Source organism: Quercus suber, unplaced genomic scaffold, assembly GCF_002906115.3.
Source record: "Quercus suber isolate HL8 unplaced genomic scaffold, Cork oak 2.0 scaffold_54, whole genome shotgun sequence".
NCBI lineage: Eukaryota > Viridiplantae > Streptophyta > Magnoliopsida > Fagales > Fagaceae > Quercus > Quercus suber.
Window position 1 is genome coordinate 357,166 of NW_027069519.1, and position 19,816 is coordinate 376,981.

General features: G+C 36.8%; 1 protein-coding gene across 1 annotated transcript in view; it reads left to right on the forward strand.

The window, feature by feature from the left end:
• The first annotated feature begins 4,609 nt into the window (after positions 1 to 4,609).
• The window catches only part of LOC136066985 (receptor-like protein 15), a 29,397-nt gene continuing 14,190 nt past the window's right edge, over positions 4,610 to 19,816 (forward strand). The window contains 2 exon segments of the mRNA XM_065772127.1: positions 4,610 to 5,040; positions 12,921 to 13,067. Coding sequence (XP_065628199.1) covers positions 4,632 to 5,040; positions 12,921 to 13,067 — 556 coding nt within the window. The 5' untranslated portion in view covers positions 4,610 to 4,631.

Genomic DNA, 19,816 nt, shown 5'->3' on the forward strand with positions numbered 1-19,816 from the left:
CACACACACACACACAAACACAAGTGAGAGGGAAAGCGGATTTAACATAAAGACACAACACAAATGGTTTGGTTTACTTCCAATGCTTTTTCAATTGGACATTCAGTTAGTTTCTCTTTAAGATAAAATGATGTAGTAGTGGGTTTTAATCTTCACCAATGGTTTAATTAGTGAATAATACAACCGTCTTTCATTAAAAAAAAATGAATAATTAAAAAAACTACTATAGGTAAGTCAAACACTATCACAATCATGGTAACTTTTAAAGGAAGATAATGCAAATTATATTACATTTAATACACTCTCTTAAGCAATAATTTTCAATACTTTAACATTAAAAAATAATCACTTATTGTCAGTAAGGAACCAAAGATTAGTCACCACAAAACTCAAAAAAAGTGCCAATCACCACAATGTCAAGCTACTTTCATCATTATGCTCAAGAATAATACCTTTAGCATCATTTTCCAAAATAAATAAAGCTAATAAACAAAAAGTATAATAGAGATTTGTCCGAATGCAAGCCCATTAAAACAGAAAATAATAAAGTAGAAAGTACGATTAGTGATTTATGAATAAACAAAGAGTAGAGCCCACCTTCACCCAAAACAAAGTAGAGCCCACATGAAAGTAGAAAGATGCCAATTACCCCTACGTAGCCCATGAGATTCTCATGCCCAAAAAGACTTAAACAAAATTTTATCTTTTAAATTATGGATTTAAATATGAAAACCTTCTGACTTTCTTTATATAAAGGCCTATGGAGTTATAACTTTCTTGTGTCTTGGGTACTTACAAGCTGGTTTAGCTAGAAATGAAAGAAGGTGTTTCACAAAATTTCTCAATGGGGTGGCCTTTAGTGAAGTCTTTGCTGTGGGCTTTATTACTCTTTGTTCAAATTCATGAGCACAGAGCTTGTATTGAGGAAGAGAGGACGGGTCTCCTAGAATTGAAAGCCTTTCTAAAATCTCACACTATTTATACCAAGCCCCTTCTTCCAACATGGGCTTATGAGACAAAGGGTGAGTGTTGTAGTTGGGAGCGGGTCAACTGTAGCACCACCACTGGTCACAGTGCCGGCTCAAGGCCTAGGCAACTTAGGCCTAGGCCTAAGGCCCCACAACAAATAAAAAATTTCCCTACTAAAAAAAGGTCCCATCTCTTTTAGTAAAAAGCCCAAAATTTTATAAAAATATAACATTTTTTAAATAATTGGTACTCTTTTTTAAGAGCGATGCTAACAATACCATAAATTTTATTATAGATTTAACTGACATTTCACCAATCATATAAAAAAGCAATTCAAACACAAATATATTAAGTTGTTGAAATTCATCAATTACAGTCATAATCACATTTATTGTGAATATTTTGTAGTATTTTTAGTCTTTTTCTTTTTCATTTCTAACATGGCTTTAAAAATATGAGACCAATAAAAATTTAACCCAATCGAAACCCTAAGATGTTTCAAATAAAATGCTGTAAATGTGATAAATCACCAATGATGACTAATTTCCTACTAAGCCACACACCAAATAATATCTATCTATCTCTTTCTCTTAAAAAGAATATATAAAATTAAAATTTAGATTACAACTGTACTTAACTATGCATAGTCATACATCCAAGTTAAAGCAAGTTCCTTTTGATTCAACTATAATATTTAATCTTCTATTTGAAATTAACCTTAGTTGAGCTAGTATTATTCATCAATTTCTACATTTACATCAAATTAATCTTAATTTAATTAGTATTATATAATTTTATTTAATTAATATTTACATATAAAAAGGCCCCATATAAAATTTTTGCCTTAGGCCCCAAATTTTGTTGGGCCGGCCCTGAACATTCTCCACATATTAAAATCAATATTAAAAAAAAAAAAAAAAAAAAAAAGACCCACACACCATCATCATCAAAATTAATAGATTTGTTCCATACCGATCGGTAAGGTCCAATGATTTCCTATTAGTCACCAAACTAGTATGATTATGTCCTTTACAACATTTCAAATATTTTCACTAATTTGTTTTGTACCATTCATTTCCATGCGTTTTGACAATTCTAGATAGCAAACACAAATTGGATTCGCAGAAATTTCACCTCTTTTACTTCTTTTCTTCTTCCTCTCTTCCTTATTAGTCACACCTCCCTTTATATTTTCTTCACCCCACCGTCCCCGTATGAACATTATTATTATTATTATTATTATTTATATATGTTCTTTGTTAGATGATTTGTTGGTTTATGCATGTATCGTTGTATGATCTTTTCAATTTCTTTCATTTTCCCATCATTTAAGATATGTAAATTGAAACCAAGAGCTTTATATATTAGTTGATACCTTTTAGAGCATTCACATCAGTCTGTGTAAATTTTCTGTCTATTTTACATGGAAAAACCTACTTTTTCTATTTTACACATCCAATTTTACAAAACACACACATCAGTTTATCTATTCTACACATTTATTCAATAAAATATTCATTATTTTACATTTTTTTATTACTCACTCCTTCATTGCCCCTCTCTCTCTCACAGACCCACGGCCACCATCACCACCATCATCACCACCCAGCCACCATCATCACCACCCAACCAGCATCATCAAAAGGAAAACCCACTCAAGCCAAGCCGATCAAGATCAAAACCTATTGACCCACACCCACAATCAACAAAAAACCAGAAAAAATGGATCGAAACCCACCTCCTGGCGATGGCCCGAAATATGAAAGAAAAAAACAAGGCACTGGAGGATGAAATTGAAAGTTCTGGGGTGTCTGAGGGCCAAGATTTGGACCCTGAGCTGAAGGAGAAAATTGTGCAGAGGAAGAAAGAGATAGAGTTGGAAATGGTTGATGCTATAAAAGCCCTGGGTTTGGATGTTGCGGCTGTGAGGCCAAAAGCGAAGGAGATCAGTGAATAGATTCCAATTGATGTCAAAGTCAAGGAAAAAGAGCTGAATGAAGAAATTAAGGGAGAAATTGAAAATGTTATCAAGTCAACAGATTTGAAGGAGAAGATTGAGGTACTAAAGTTGGAGGTTGCAAAGGCAGGAAAGACACCTAATGTGGCGTCCAAAAATAGAATTGCAGCGCCGAGAGAGAGAGAGAGAGAAAGAGAGAGAGAGAGAGAGAGGGAGGGAACTAAGAGGATGAGAGAGAAAAAAATGATTAAAAATCATATAAACATGTTACAGTACCCGTGTATATTTACACGGGTACTGTAGCAACTGATAAATATAAACAAGTATACACCCACTGATGTGGGTGGTTTTTTTGCTCAGATTGTGTAAAAGTGATGACTTTTTCTATTTTGCACATTTATACACAATTATGCAAACACTGATGGGAATGCTCTTATCATTTCTAGCCAAAATGTTTAATTTCCAAATCCCTTTCTTCCAATTATCGAATTATTAAAATAAAATAAATAAAAAAGGAAAGCAAGATATGTATGATTGATTAGGGCAAAATGTAATTTGTGAATACATTATTAGCTAACATATTTGGTGAGACATTAGTTTACATTTATTATTACTCCTATAACAATAATTTTTTTTTTTTTTTTAAGAATATTAAGTATCTTAACACACACACACACACAAGGGGAGAGGGGAGAACGCTTTAAAGAAACTGACAGTGGCGTATATGTAACAATAATTCTGAAACAATATATCGATATTGATCATTATCAAAATTCAAAATATTTAATTTCCTTAAATTGAAACAACTTTTGCCATCATACTCACAATTTTGCTCATCATCAATAAAACGCCTATAAATTTGCATTATTTTTATAATAATAAAAAAAACACACACACACACACACAAACACAAGTGAGAGGGAAAGGGGATTTAACATAAAGACACAACACAAATGGTTTGGTTTACTTCCAATGCTTTTTCAATTGGACATTCAGTTAGTTTCTCTTTAAGATAAAATGATGTAGTAGTGGGTTTTAATCTTCACCAATGGTTTAGTCAGTGAATAATACAACCGTCTTTCATTAAAAAAAAAAATGAATAATTAAAAAAACTACTATAGGTAAGTCAAACACTATCACAATCATGGTAACTTTTAAGGGAGGATAATGCAAATTATATTACATTTAATACACTCTCTTAAGCAATAATTTTCAATACTTTAACATTAAAAAATAATCACTTATTGTCAGTAAGGAACCAAAGATTAGTCACCACAAAACTCAAAAAAAGTGCCAATCACCGCAATGTCAAGCTACTTTCATCATTATGCTCAAGAATAACACCTTTAGCATCATTTTCCAAAATAAATAAAGCTAATAAAACACAAAGTATAATAGAGATTTGTCCGAATGCAAGCCCATTAAAACAGAAAATAATAAAATAGAAAGTACGATTAGTGATTTATGAATAAACAAAGAGTAGAGCCCACCTTCACCCAAAACAAAGTAGAGCCCACATAAAAGTAGAAAGATGCCAATTACCCCTACGTAGCCCATGAGATTCTCATGCCCAAAAAGACTTAAACAAAATTTTATCTTTTAAATTATGGATTTAAATATGAAAACCTTCTGACTTTCTTTATATAAAGGCCTATGGAGTTATAACTTTCTTGTCTTGGGTACTTACAAGCTGGTTTAGCTAGAAATGAAAGAAGGTGTTTCACAAAATTTCTTAATGGGGTGGCCTTTAGTGAAGTCTTTGTTGTGGGCTTTATTACTCTTTGTTCAAATTCATGAGCACATAGCTTGTATTGAGGAAGAGAGGGCGGGTCTCCTAGAATTGAAAGCCTTTCTAAAATCTCACACTAATTATACCAAGCCCCTTCTTCCAACATGGGTTTATGAGACAAAGGGTGAGTGTTGTAGTTGGGAGCGGGTCAACTGTAGCACCGCCACTGGTCATGTGATCAATCTCACGCTCTCCAATATAAACAAAGAGCAGGATTAAGGGGAGGGGACTTTGTTCCTAAACGTGTCCTTGTTGCAGCCTTTCAAGGACCTAAGAATTCTTGATTTATCTGACAACGGAATTTCTGGTTGGTTAGGAAATGAAGGTATGTGAGTCTTTGCTTCTACTATCATACACCCCACTCCCAAAACACACACACAAACACAAAAGAACTTTACGCTTAATAGGAAAGGCTTGGGATCAAGGTAATTCGATTCGATTAAATATCCCAAATCAAATTTAAAATATTATAGTTGGTCATCTGCTCTCAATTTGATTTATTAAATTTATTTTAGAGGACGAGTCATTTTAATCATTAGATTAGATATTGTGGGGCCCGTGGGCCTGATAGCCTCGGCCCATCGTGTAGCAGGCCCAAGGCCCACGCCGGGGAATACTGACTATTCAGGGCTAAATTGGGGAAAGCCTCTTTTCCCAATCCACGCCGAAGACCTCCTCATCCTCGGCCTGACAAGGATGATTTTTGGGAAAGACCAGGCTCAAAGTAAGCTGTCACCCTCGCATTTAATGCATTCACCTAACTTCCCTGGCCGCATTAATGGGGATATAACCCCTTAGCAGGGCAACGTTGATCAGAGTGAACCACTTGAGTACTGATAAGGCCTCTGATGGGACGAACGGCCAGAAGAAAGGCAAATGGATGATCAACAGATGGAATAAAGAGATAGGAAGATGAAGACTATGTAATAAAAGCAAGTAAAGCAAAAAATGGAGGGGGAGAAAGGAGAAGAAAAAGGTCTCCTCGGCCCATGGCTGAGGAGCGTCCCCCCAGTTGTAAAAAAACTCTAAGTATTTTTTTATAAAAGAGAGTTCATGCTTGATGAACGACGGCCAGCACTTAAACCTTTAACCCACTCTCTAAAAATTTATTGTTTGGGCTTGTTGGGCTGAAAACCCAGTCATACGCAGGGTCAATCCAAATTGAGTCCTTACAGATATAATTTCTCTCTATTCTAAACTTTTTTTTTTTTGAAATCTCATTTACTCTAAACTTTAAATACAAATATTTAGACAATAAACTTTACATATGTCAAATATATATAATGGTAATTTATTTAGAAGTATTTAAGGAGCCTCATTATGATGTGTCAAATATTTATGAACAAATCATTGTTTTCCATATAACATCATATGTTGACATCAATCCAAAATATAACAAGTCATTTCCAATTTTCCGTATGCATTGATTAAGAGACACATAAAATGGTTCCATCTTGCTTCTTAATTACCCTCTCTCAACGTTTGTTAAAACCAAATAAAATGGTGCAACAGTCCTTGCAAATTCTCTTATTATTTATATCTGATTTCATCAAACCCAGTTTGCGCCAAGCATTGTTAATAAATAATAATAATAATAATAATAATCAAGAATACCATGAAGAAGTTTAGACAAAACAGAAATTTACTAACCAACTCTACCTTTATCGACATTTACTTTCTTCATTTAAAAAGCACAAAATGCTTCTGTGCAAAACAAAATGCTTGATACATGCAAATGATTGCGGCAGTATGCCTTCAATATTTACTGTGCATTTTAGCCCAATTTTTTTGTCCATTAAAATATGAAATGTTTTATTCTACTACATCTTCCCTCCATACTGTTAGTTTCAATCTGACAAATGGATATCTCTTCACCGGTGATGTAGAACCAGTTAATCTAAGCAACTTGGAGGTCCTCAACTTGAGTGAAAATCATCTTAATGGAAGCTTGCTATTTAAGGGTAAACATTCCTATCATCTATTTTAACTACAAGAATAATTTTCTTGTGACAAGAAGTTCTTTTAGTATAAGCCAATATTTTAAATATTTTCTCTTGACACTATCTATCATCAATTCTTCTTGTGGATATGGCAAACTTCAGCAGTTTAGAGCTTTTAGATTTGAGTTTAAATTATTTCTCTGGAAGTATTTCTCCATATATCGGAGCATTATCTTTTCTCAAGGCTATATCATTTTATTTTGTTGGACTTAATGGAACTTTACCCATTCAAGGTAAGAATCTACTATGAAATTGAACTTTGACAATTTGTTAGTTTTGCTTGTTAATCTTTGTAGACGACTAAATTTCTAGTTCGAAATGAATCAAACAAGTAAAATAGTTTCACAAATGTGAATTTGTATTGATGATTGTGGTATAATTCTCTGTGATTACAAAAGTGTTATCCTCTGATTCGATCTCCTTGCAAGACTTATTGATTTGGATTTGTGGTAATGTGATTGTGACTTGAACACAAAATATCCTTCAATTTGGTTGAGGGATAGATCGAAGATTGCTAAAACGGAATTACAATGAATCTCTGGCTATGAGCTTGTTAGAAATCCTTTGTTCTTCACGTTCTTCGTGTTCTTCGTGTGTTCTTCGTGTTCTTGGATTTGTGGTGGAAGTTCTTCGAGGCTTTAGAGGCTTGAATCCGTAGAGCTTCACTGATTTGTGATTTGTTGATGTTTTCGGACACTTTAGGCTTGATTCCCGCAAACTTTTGGATCTAGGCGGATGATTTGGATGATTTCTTTTCAAATGTTCTTCGTATTCGAAGTTGAAGTTCTTGAAGTTCTTGGAGGCTTTAGAGCTTGGTTCCGGCAGAGCTTCTGAACTTCTGAGTCCTTCAAATGGCTTGGTGTCCTCCTAAATGGCTTAGGAAGGCTTCTATTTATAGGAGTTTTGGGGTAGGTAAGCGACACGTGGCGGAGTCTGATTGGTGACACGTGGTAGAGCTTGATTGGTCCGCTTATGTCATCGCTTGCACATGCTGGACTGATTGTGTCATCGCTTACACGTGCGAGACTGCTTATGTCATCGCTTACACGAGCTGATGCATGATTGGTTTTTGTATGACACTTAGCGAATTTCTGTTGGCTTTTGAATAGTAATAGTAAAACCTAGCAGCAGCATGTGGCGCTTTGTAATTGGTTGCATTTTGTGGACTTGGTAGTGTGACGTGTCAGCTTGTGATAGGTCGGGAATTTTCCTTCTCTACAATCTTCTAAAATTGAATAAGAGTGTAAAAACAAGAGAAAGTGAATGGTTGATATCGAATAGATCTTAAAAGCTAGTTATATGTAACATGTGAATATTAGTATCTACTTTCCACATTAAAAAAAAAAAAAAATATCAATATTTTAGACCTAGTGCATATAGGGTGGAGAAACTACTGGTGTACCAAACTCGTCCATTCTCAAATTGAAATCTTTTAGTTATATTTTTGAAGTACCTACGTTGTAATAACAAAGAACAGCCTAGAGTTTGATTCATATGCTTATATATAAAAGTAGTTTTTAATATTAAATTGTCAAAATATATTCTTTTAATATAAAATCGATAATCTAGTTTGAATTTCACGTTGTAGCTTTTGAAAAGACCCAAAAAAAAAAAAAAAAAAATTTTCTTTTTAAAGTCAAAGGGCCCAACTCTTTGAATGTGTAACAACGCAAATAATTATTTTAGTTTTCCTTTGGTTATTGAATAATTTCTTTACACATAGTATTTTATTGCTTTTTACTTGTGTGTTATGATCACCAAACCAGTTCTCAAGAACACGAAATGATGGGAATAATTGCCAATCGTTACAAAAAGTAAATAAATAAATTGTATTTTATATAGTTCATTACTTGTTTTTCTTACAAATAATTGTTCGTAAAATTAGATTGTAAAATGTTACTTGTTTTAATATTGTCCCTTACTCATGCTTTATCACTAATTGCTACAATTACCGGTGCTTTATCTTTTCCTTAACAGCTACTACCAACACCTATAACATTTGGGCTCTGACTTAGACTTGGTCTCTGGCTTCATAAACAAGCAAGAAAGGCAAATACAATTGCCATTCCTATGGCTTAAAATCATAAAACTTCACACCTATCCAAAAAAAGAAAAAGAAGAAGAAGATGGATAGGGCATTGATTGTATTTAATTTGGAAAAAATTTGATAAAGGCGTTGCTAGGAGTTGAAACTGAGACGGCCCCCACTTTTAAGCACTATGGCTGACACCTTGACCAACAGACCAGGCAAGCTCCTTGGGGGCTAATGCCAAGTATTATTAATTTATATTAGATTGACATGATTTATAATTTCCAAACTTCCATATCACCTCGATCTCAATGTATTAAATATTACTAAATTTATTTTCACTGCTAAATTAACTTGTGATTTAATAATAATACCTTTGCATAGGAATTTATTATATATGAATTTATATTTAATAAATAATTTATACTTGAAGGATTATTATACAATATTTATTCAAGCTTATTTATGTTATATTATATTCTATTAACCTTATAATGTACTATTTTATGTTAAACTTATAATATCATGAAAATTTAATTGAAAGTTTGGTTCATTTTTTTAGATATTTTAGTCGATTTTGCTAATATTTACAAATTTAATACCTTTATTTTATTTTAATTAATTTCTAAATTAATTATGACATCATCACAATTTGACTTTGGTTGAATCTCGGTCCAACCTTAAAAACATTGAACCTTTCCTCTAACCAGTTCTTTGAACGGTTCGAGTTTGAAAACCATGATAGAGAATGCGTTGCAGGGAATTGTTCATTGCAATTCTTCTTGTATTATTATTATTATTATTATTTCGTTTTAAAAGGTGAATTGAAAGAAATTCAAACTCATCCATTAGCTTTTGTCAGTAGAACTACAAAAAACAATCATAAATTTTATCTTGAAGCAAAGGAAAAAATAAATATTCATGAGAGAGAGACACACACAGAGGAGAAAGGGAGTGTACCTAGTAACAAGGAATAATAAAGCATTAATATTTTTGGGTATTTTGGAATTTTAATATTTTTAGCTATTAAAGAGGTTAAGGAATAGTCATTACAGTCATCTTAATAAAGAAAAGTTATTCTTCATTTTAAAGAATAGTTATTTATAAAGAATATCTATTCATTGTATTAGAAACTCAACCAAACAACTAAATAGTTATTCTTATGTATTAGCTATTACATTACATGGTTTATTGCAGTATACCAAACGAGTCCTTAGAGTTTAATTCATATGCTTATATATAAAAGTAATTTTGAACAGTAAGTTGTCAACATATATTCTTTTAAAATACAATTGATAATCTAATTTGAATTTCACATTGTAGCTTTTGAAGTGATCCCCTCCCCCATTTTTTAATACAAGATAAAATTTCGATAAAATTTCTACTCTAACCTAATCTAAGTGTATATATGTGTGAAGCTCTCTCTTGGAGACTTGAACTCCGACCCTTACCCCCCACACTCTATAAGTATTTATACTTGTAGAGTGACCACCACACCAAGAGTGCGCAGTGGGGAATGAGATTTTTGAAAAACTTATAATACAACACACACTCAAAAAGCCTCAACTCTTAAAAGAGCAGTACAAGGCTTTCAATGTGGGAACTTACCTAGTTAATATTTTTTTTGATAGATAAACACACAAGGGTAGAGGCAAAAGAATTTTTAAAAAACTTACAATATGATACGCACCACAAAATGACTTAACTCCTTTTTTGTTTTTTTAAAAGTCAAAATGGCCTAACTGTTTGAACGTGTAACGCAAATAATTATTTTAGTTTTCCTTTGGTTATTGAATAATTGCTTTCCACATAGTATTTAATTTATTGCTTTTACTTGTGTGTTATGATCAGCAAACCAGTTCTCAAGAACACGAAATGTAGACAATGACTTCCAATCGTTACAAAAAGTGAATAAATAAATTGTATTTTATATCGTTCATTACTTGTATTTTCTTACAAATAAATGTTTGTAAAATTATATTGTAAATTGTTACTTATTTTAATATTTTCCCTTGCTCATGCTTTCTCACTAATTGATAATTGCTACTGTTACCGGTGCTTTATCTTTTCTTTAACAACTACTACCAACATGGAAACACCTATAACGTTTGGGCTTTTGACATAGACTTTGTCTCTGGCTTCATAAATTAGAAAGGCAGATACAATTGCCAACATCTATATTTATATGATAAGAGCACAATCATAAAACTTCGCACCAATCCAAAAAACAAAAAGGATAGATAGGGGTGTGTGTGGTAATGATTGTTCCATAAAACATATTTGATTCTTTATAGCTCAATTAATCAATGCATTTTTTTCTTGTTTTACAATTATTGTGCTAATGCATAACATGACGTGACATTTTTTCCTTTTTGTTTTGTTTTGTTTTGTTTTGTTTTTTCAGAATCTGATTGTTTGTCTAAACTGAGAAAGCTAACACGCTTAGATTTAAGTTGGAACAACTTTGACAATAAAATTTTCAGATCCTTAGGTGCCCTCCCAGTTCTTAAATCTCTGGATTTAAGTTCCAATTTGTGGCTTCTTTCGAGCAAAGGTATGTGCATGTTTTACAATTATTGTGCTAATGCATAACATGATATGACACTTTTTTTTTTTTTTTTTGAGAATGACTTTCTGCATTTTGTTGATAAATTTAACAATGGATTTTTTTTCTTTTCAAAATCTATTTGTTTGTCTAAACCGAGCAAGCTAACGCACTTAAATTTAAGGGAGAACAACTTTGATGAGAAAATTTTAAGATCCTTAGGTGCCCACCCAGTTCTTAAATATCTAGATCTAAGTGACAATAACATGATGCCTCTTTCTAGAAAAGGTATTAGCATATCTGAATTTTCTTCATCAAGAATACCAATAAAAAGTTTAGATGTAACTGAAATCTTGTAACAAATATTTACCTTTATCAACATTTACTCATTTCATGTTAAAAAACACAAAAAGCTTCAGTGCAATAACTAATGCTTTTCGTATATGCAAATGATAGTAAAAATATGCCTTCAATATTCAATGAGTATTTTAACCAAAATTTTTGTCCATTCCAATATAAATATATTTAGTTCAACTATATATTTCTTCTATACTTTTGGTTTTAATTAATCTGATATATGAATATCTCTTCACCGGTGATGTAGAATTGATTTATCTAAGCAACTTGGAGGTTCTAATATTGTAACATAGTGACTTTGAAAGAAGAAGGCACAGTACCTTTTAGATCTCATAATAGCACGTCTAACGTTGGGCTTTGACGTGGATTTAATGGGTCTTTCTCTTGGCTTCATAAATAAGAAAGGAAGATACAATTGCCAACAATTCATAATTATATGATAAAAGTGCATACCTATGGCTTACAATCATAAAACTTCACACCTATCCAAAAACATATATATCTTTTTTAGAAACATATTTGATTCTTGATAATTTTTTTATTTATTTTTAGAATGACTTTCCGCATTTTGTTGATAAATTTTAACAATGGATTTTTTTTATTTTTTTTTTTTCAAAATCCAATTGCTTATCAAATATGAGCAAGCTAATACAATAAATTTAATAGATAACAACTTTGAGAAGGAAATTTTAAGATTCGTAGGTGCCCTCCCAGTTCTTAAATCTCTGGATCTAAGTTTCAATAATATGTGGCCTCTTTCTAGCAAAGGTACTTGTATATCTGAATTTTCTTCGCAAGAATACCATGAAAAAGTTTACTCAAAACTGAAATCTTATAACCAATATTTACCTTTATCAAAATTTACTCTCTTTGTGTTAAAAGGCAGAAAATGCTTCAGTGCAATAACTAATCCTTTTGATATATACAAATGATAGTAGTAGTATGCCTTCAATATTCAATGAGCATTTTAACCGAAATTTTTGTCCATTCCAATATAAAAGTGTTTAGTTCTACTAGATCTTTCTTCTGTACTATTGGTTTCAAGCTTATATATGAAATTTTGAATATCTCTTCACCGGTGATGTAGAACTGGTTTATCTAAGCAACTTGGAGGTCCTTATCTTGCAGTCTTGTGGCCTTAATGGAAGCCTACCATTCAAGGGTAAACATTCCAACATCTATTTTTATTGATTTTCCCTCAATTAATCTCCTTAATGGAAGCCATTTTAAATACTTTCTCCTAGCTGACATACTGTCATCAATTTTCCTGATAGATATGGCAAATTTCAGCAATTTGAAGATTTTAGATTTGAGTTATAATGATTTCACTGGAAGCATTACTCCATATATCGGAGCGTTTTCTTCTCTCAAGGCTATATCATTATCTCATAATGGACTCAATGGAACTTTAAACACTCCAGGTGAGAATCTACCATGAAATCAGTCATTTACAATTTTGATTAGGAGTGTGAGAACAATTGAAAGAGAATGGTTAGTAATTTGATATAGATCAATCTTTATTTGCTGCAACTTGGAAGCATAACATTTGACCATCCACTTTTTCTGAATGTAGAAATTATCATGCCCCGCCCCCCCCCCCCCCCCCCCAAAAAAAAAAATTCATTTTAATCCCACAGGACCTACTCTACCATTTGTTAATTCATAATTGAGCCAATTTGCCTAAGGCAGCCGTGTAGAATAAGGTCCCATAATTTTGGCCCTATAGTAGTACAATATTTATATTTTGTAACAATTTTAAATAAATCATGTCACATAATTTTTTTTTTTTGAAAAGTGACAAAGCTTAGCTATCTTTTTCTATTTCACATCTAAACTTAGCTCCTACCTAAAATCAATTATAACAAAAAAAAAATTAGGAGATTAGACATAATATCAATAATAAATAAGTTGTTAACAAAACTTGAATACAATTCTTCTCAAAAGAAAAAACTTGAATACAAAAATTTAATTAGTAATTTTACATCTAAAAAAAAAAAAGTAACGAATTTGAAGTAAAAACATAATATAGAAATTTATATAAACAATATTAAATTGATTCAAAATATAAGAGAATATTTCTTAAAATTGTCCTTCTTAAGCCTCAAATCTTTTTTCTCCAAAAAAAAAAAAAATCATTTTAATTCCACAGGACCTACTCTACCATTTGTTAATTCAAAATTGAGCCAATTGCCTAAGGCAGCCGTATAGAATAAGGTCCCATAATTTTGGACCTATAGTAGTACAATATGTTATATTTTGTAACAATTTTAAATAAAATCATGTCACATAATTTAATTTTCTGTTTTGAAAAGTGACAAAGCTAGCTGCATTCTTTTTTATTTCACATCTAAACTTACTCCTACCTAAAATCAATTATAACCAAAAAAAAAAAAAAAATTAGGAGCATTAGACATAATATCTATGGAGCCTAAGAATCTGACGACCTAAGCCCACTTTACACTAGGCCCAAAGGCCCACGCCGAGGATGTAGGAACGTCCGAGGATGAAAGTAAGAAGTCCAAATCCCCAAGAGATATCACCGAGATCATAGAAGGGAGAGGCATCACCCCATCAGGGGCAGTCTCCCAGAGCATCCCAAGAGAAGAAGCAAGTACAATGTGTCAGCTATGGAAGCGTGGTGGAGGAGCAATTTAGGGAAGAACTGTCACCTCCACATTAAATGCCCACAACTAACGTTCTGGTCGCATTAATGAGGAAAAGTCCCCTGAACAATGCTGCCTTGATTGCAACAACCCACAAAGAGTTTGGGAAGGCGGCTGATGGGACAAGCACTCAAGCAGCGACCTGTATGGTCAACAAATGTAGGGCTAGGATCCATTGGAAGGGGGTATATAATGTAAGGAATCCTTCTGGTAAAGGGGATCCCAGGGCCGAGGAACCCCCCCTGATTCCCTAATCGCTAGAACAAAAGCTCCTCGGATTGGGCCGATGATAAATTTTCTCAATCTCTTTTTAACGATCTTGAATGCCATATTGACCGTTGTCCCTCACTAAGACCTAGTTCTTTCTCCCACTCTCTACAAATTCATTGTATTGGGCATCTTGGGTCTGAGTCCACTTATCCAACGGTGATAGTGCTCAAACCCAGTCCCTACAATTGGCGCCGTCTGTGGAAAGAGCTTGTGCATTGGTGAGTGCGACGGTCAATCATGGCGAGATGGAACTCCCATCGGCAAGAAACGAAAATAGGAAAAACAACGACATACACACTCATGAAACAACTATCGCAGAGAAAAGAAAGATTCAAAAAGTAAAGTAAATAAAGAGTGCAAACACTTTTTTATTAGATAAAGGAAAAGTACATCATATACCAAATGGCTTAGGCAAGCTTGTCCTAAAGCTAACTACAAAAAGAGAGGCTGAGGCAGCCTTGTTCTAAAGCTAACTGCAAAAAGAGAGGCTGAGGTAGGCTTGTTTTAAGGCTACCAACAGCAATCGAACCGGTATGGATGGTACCGGCGATGAGAAAGAAGAAGAAGCAGAAGCGCCTAGTGCCCCCATCCTAAGATGTCCCCTTGATTCTCTCTCGGTTTCATGGTAATTAAGCATGGGAGACGGCAACACTTGCGCATCAGCTGCTCCGCAATCCTACAAACCTCCATCGATGTCCTGCCATTAAGGTAAGACCCAAAATTTGTCACACTGAAAGCCTGATGCGATCCACGCCCGCTTCGGCTCTTAACTGAAGGAGGATGGTCTTCTTTCTTGCTCGGTTGAAAGGTAGGAGCATCTTCGGCCTCTGCTTCCTTTACCTCAATTGCGTCGTCCAGGATCGGGGCGACGTTCTAGGTTTTTGGAAGGGGCTTGGCTTCCTTGCCCTTACCCAGGGCCATCCCATTTCCTTAGGCCTGGAGCACAACCCTGGCAAGGCCCTTGGAAGTGCCCAGAAGGTGGAGAACCCAAAATTATATAGGATTTGTAACTGAAGGATTTGTGAAGTGCGAGAGAACGATTCCCCCAAGGCACCTTATATAGGGGGTGAAGGCCAGAGGAAATTAATCCGCACGGAATTCAAAGTAGGAGTTACAAGCGACATTAACACCGCCCAACTTCCAAAGAAAACACCGGCTGTTGGATTTGCGTCAACCCACAAAGATATTAATGAGGGCGTGCCTCGCGCACTGAAACATCAGGTGCACAACTCGAATACCCAAAGACGCCTCGTAACTAGAAGTGGCAAGAAATTGATGCAATAAGGCCACTGTCGCGCATGGGAATGGAACGCCAGACCGCCCATGGCCAGGTCAGTGTTGGGCAGAGGGCCCAGTCCGAGGAGGAACCTCTCCTCAGTAAAGCAAGACCAAGGCCGCTATCCATCTAGAAGCAAACTTCCCCAAAGACGAAGACAAGTTCCTGCACTCCAAGCTGTGATGATGAAGTACTAGACTGAACCAAGGTCTTGCATGGTCCTCGAACTCAAACCTATAGGGAAACTAGTTACTTACAGAAGAAACACCTGGGGGCTAGACTGAACCAAGGTCTTGCATGGTTTTCAGACTCAAGCCTATGGGGAAACTAGTTACTTACAGAAGAAACCCTATGGGGAAACTAGTTACTTACAGAAGAAATACCTGGGGGCTAGACTGAACCGAGGTCTTGCATGGTCCTCGAACTTAAATCTATGCGGAAACTAGTTACTTACAAAAGATATACCTGGGGGCTAGACTGAACCAAGGTCTTGCATAGTCCTCGAACTCAAACCTATGGGGAAACTAGTTACTTACAGAAGAAATACCTGGGGGCTAGACTGAACCAAGGTCTTGCATGGTCCTCAGACTCAAACCTATGAAGAAACTAGTTACTTATAGAAGAAACACCTGGGGGCTAGACTGAACCAAGGTCTTGTATGGTCCTCGGACTCAAGCCTATGGGGAAACTAGTTACTTACAGAAGAAATACCTAGGGGCTAGACTGAACCAAGACCTTGTATGGTCCTCGAACTCAAGCCTTTGGGGAAGCTAGTTACTTACAGAAGAAAAACCTGAGTGCTAGACTGAACCAAGACTTTGCATGGTCCTCGGACTCAAACTTATGGGGAAATTAACTACTCTCAACAAAGGTGTGAGCCAACATAAGCCCATGAGCATCACTTAAAGCATTCCAAGTATTAAGGACAACTTACATAGCTGGGATTGTTCAGTTTCTGGTTAAAGTCCGAATTAGAATTTACATTTTTGGTCTCAAGGTTCTCGGTTGCTCAAGTATCACTAGCATACCGCCAGGATTAATCAAATGTTGGAAAAGGCCCAAAAGCAGAATAAATAAAGGGCAAAAATCATTCAAAGAAATACAGCCGTTTCATTACAAAAGATTGTTTCATTACAGTAGCTCAAAAGCAAAAAAAGAAAAAAAAGAAAAAGCCATTACAATAGCACAAGGAAGCGAGGACTGCCTATTTCTTTGACTTAATGGTCGTCTCGTCCTTGGAAGTCTGCTGGGAAGCTGTATCTGAGGCTTTGGGAACCTGGCTTGAAGGGGCAACCTCGGGGGCCTCATTCCCGGTGGAAGGAGCTTGGGAGTCAATTGGAGGCTTCGTCTCGTCCTGGGGCGCTTCCTGGTCGCTGGTTCTATCTTTCTCTAACGACCCTGAATGCTCGGCCTCCTTGGCAGGTTCATCAACGGGAGTAGGATCGTTAATAGCACTACCTTGACCTATATCTGCCGCTTCTGAGGCAGTACCCGCTTCGGAGCTAGGAGGAGCAACCTCTCGAATGGCAGAAGGGTAATACACACTCTCAGCCCTCCTAAGCTCAGAAGAAGCCTCAACCCCAGCTTGGTTAAGGGCTTCAACCCAAACTTGGGAGCAGTAGAGCCTGCATACCCCGGGGACCTAAGCCTTGAGGTTGGTCTCAGCCTCTACTATTCCCATCTCATAGGCATCCTGCTCGACCTGCTGTTTGGCCTCATCTGCCAACTTCCTGGCCATCTCTGCCTTGGCCCGAGCTTTCACTGCCTCGTCCTTGGCTTTCTTGGCGTCCTCCAGCTTTTTCTTGAAGGACTCATTCTGTCCTTTGGCAGTAGCCAACTGCTCCTCAGCCTTGTGAAGAAGCAGCCTCTGGTCCTCGGTTTACTTTTGAGCACTTGCCAAAGCCAAGTCCGCGCTCTTCCTGGCCCTCTCTTCTTCTTGCAGCTTGCTTTTCAAGTCTTAGACAAAATGATCGGCAATGTTGAAGGCTCCAACAGCAGCAATTGCGTAGCTTCCTTTCATCATCTAACTGCCTACTGTTGCTATTGGCTATCTCCTCGATTCTGAATGTGGCCTGAACAGCCTGAAGTCGAAAATGAAATGTGACATAAATAGGAAGGAGAGGTCAAAAGGTGAGGGTTAACTAACTAGGCTAAGTTGGAGACCTTACCATGCCTAAATACCTCTTCAAGCTGAGGAAGACCTCCTGCCTCCTGAATGACCGCAGCTCGGTCATGTCTGCTGGCAGCAGCAGGGCCCTCTCTAGGGCATCAGCCACGCAGCTGCCAGTGCCTGCCTGAGAGTCCCTAATGGAGGCAGTTTCCATCAGAGGGGCCCCCTCAAGCATCGGAGCCGGGAGCCAGGCCTGTGGCTTGGATTGAAGCTCGATCGTCCCCTCGGATGTCCGGGACCCAACCCTTGGCTGTTTGGCCCCCCATTGGGCCTCCTCTTCCAACGCGGGGCGAGACTTTTCCTCCTCCATCACCCCCTTTCCTTTCAAATCCCTTTTTCGCTTAGGGTCGGAAGGCTCGGACCTCGGCGGTAGGGTTGACCTAGAAGAAGGTTAGGGAGGTTTGGTTGGGGTTGGGGGAAGCCTGCCCTTTGAAGGGGAAGGAGGCTTCTTCTAAGCAGATCTTCCTTGCACCTCCTTCCCAGGTTGAGACTCTATTAAGTCCAGTAGGCTCGTCTGCTGCCTCCTCTGGATTCCCATGTCTCCTCTGAGAGGGGCGTCTACCAAAGAGAGGTCTACCTCTGAGTAGTTTGGGTCGCCGAGATCTCCAGCAGGGTCCTCAGATGAGCTAACTTGGTCGAACACGCCAAAGTCATCCTCGGATGGACCGGGATCAGCAGCTTCTTCTTTTCTTCCTAGCCCCCCTCCCTGAGCCTCCTCAGCTTGGTGGGATGAAGAAGGGGCTACCAACAGGACGCCCTGTGGGACAGGAGATCCTTCAGGGAACGAGAAGCTGTGCTCGGTAACGGTAATCTTATGAAGCCAAGGATCTTTGGCCCGAATCATGTACTTTGGCGCCAAGAACGATTTCTGAATCGGATGGTAGCCAAGGATCTTGTGGGCCGCTCTAACCTAGTTGTCCACCTCGTTCACAAAGATCTCTGCCCTAAGTACAGTCTCCAAGTCTTCCTTGTTGACCAAATGGAAGTGCCGTTCGTAGGTGTGTGGATCTGCAAAAAAGAAAGTGTGTCTGTGTTAGTGACCAAACAATGCAAACTGCAATGGCACAAAAGGATCAAGCCCCCTCCTACTCTAAATACCCCACCTGGCGTCCCCTCCTGTGTGGGGCAATGAAGGCCGTCATGCCACTCCCCGGACACTATGAGAAAGTCCTTATTTAACCCCTTGCTGGACTCAGGGAGGCACTGGATAAGTCGAACCCTATCATCCCTCGTCTTCATGTAATAGGACTTGCCCTTTAGGTGCTGGAGGTTGTAGCACCAGTTTACGTCATGATGAGTCAACCTTAACCCCATCTTCTCATTTAAGGCATCCACACAACCTAGAATTCTAAACACGTTGGTGGCGCACTGGGTAGGAGTTAATCTAAAGTGTGTAAGGTAGCCCCTCATCACCGGCCCCATAGGGATTCTCATACCACCTTCAATGAAGGCGATTATGGGAATCACTAGTTCGCCCTCCTTCCTCACAATACCTCAAACCCACGTTACTAGGTATCCTATAATCGGCGATGAATTTCTCCATCGCCTCTTCAGACTCAACTAATCTCTTAAACCTACCCATTCCTAGAAACAGCTAGGGGACTCAAGGAAAGACGGAAGAGAGAAAGGAGTAAAGAGAAAATTTGAACTAGAGAGAGAAAAAGACTTACAGAAATGAGGAAAAGCTCATTGGACAGGCTCTTTATACTGAAAGAAGACGCAAGTTTGGCTGGTGACCTGGCCCAGTTCAGAGTATGTGCGCAAGAGCTCTTAAATGCAAAAGTAAAGAGG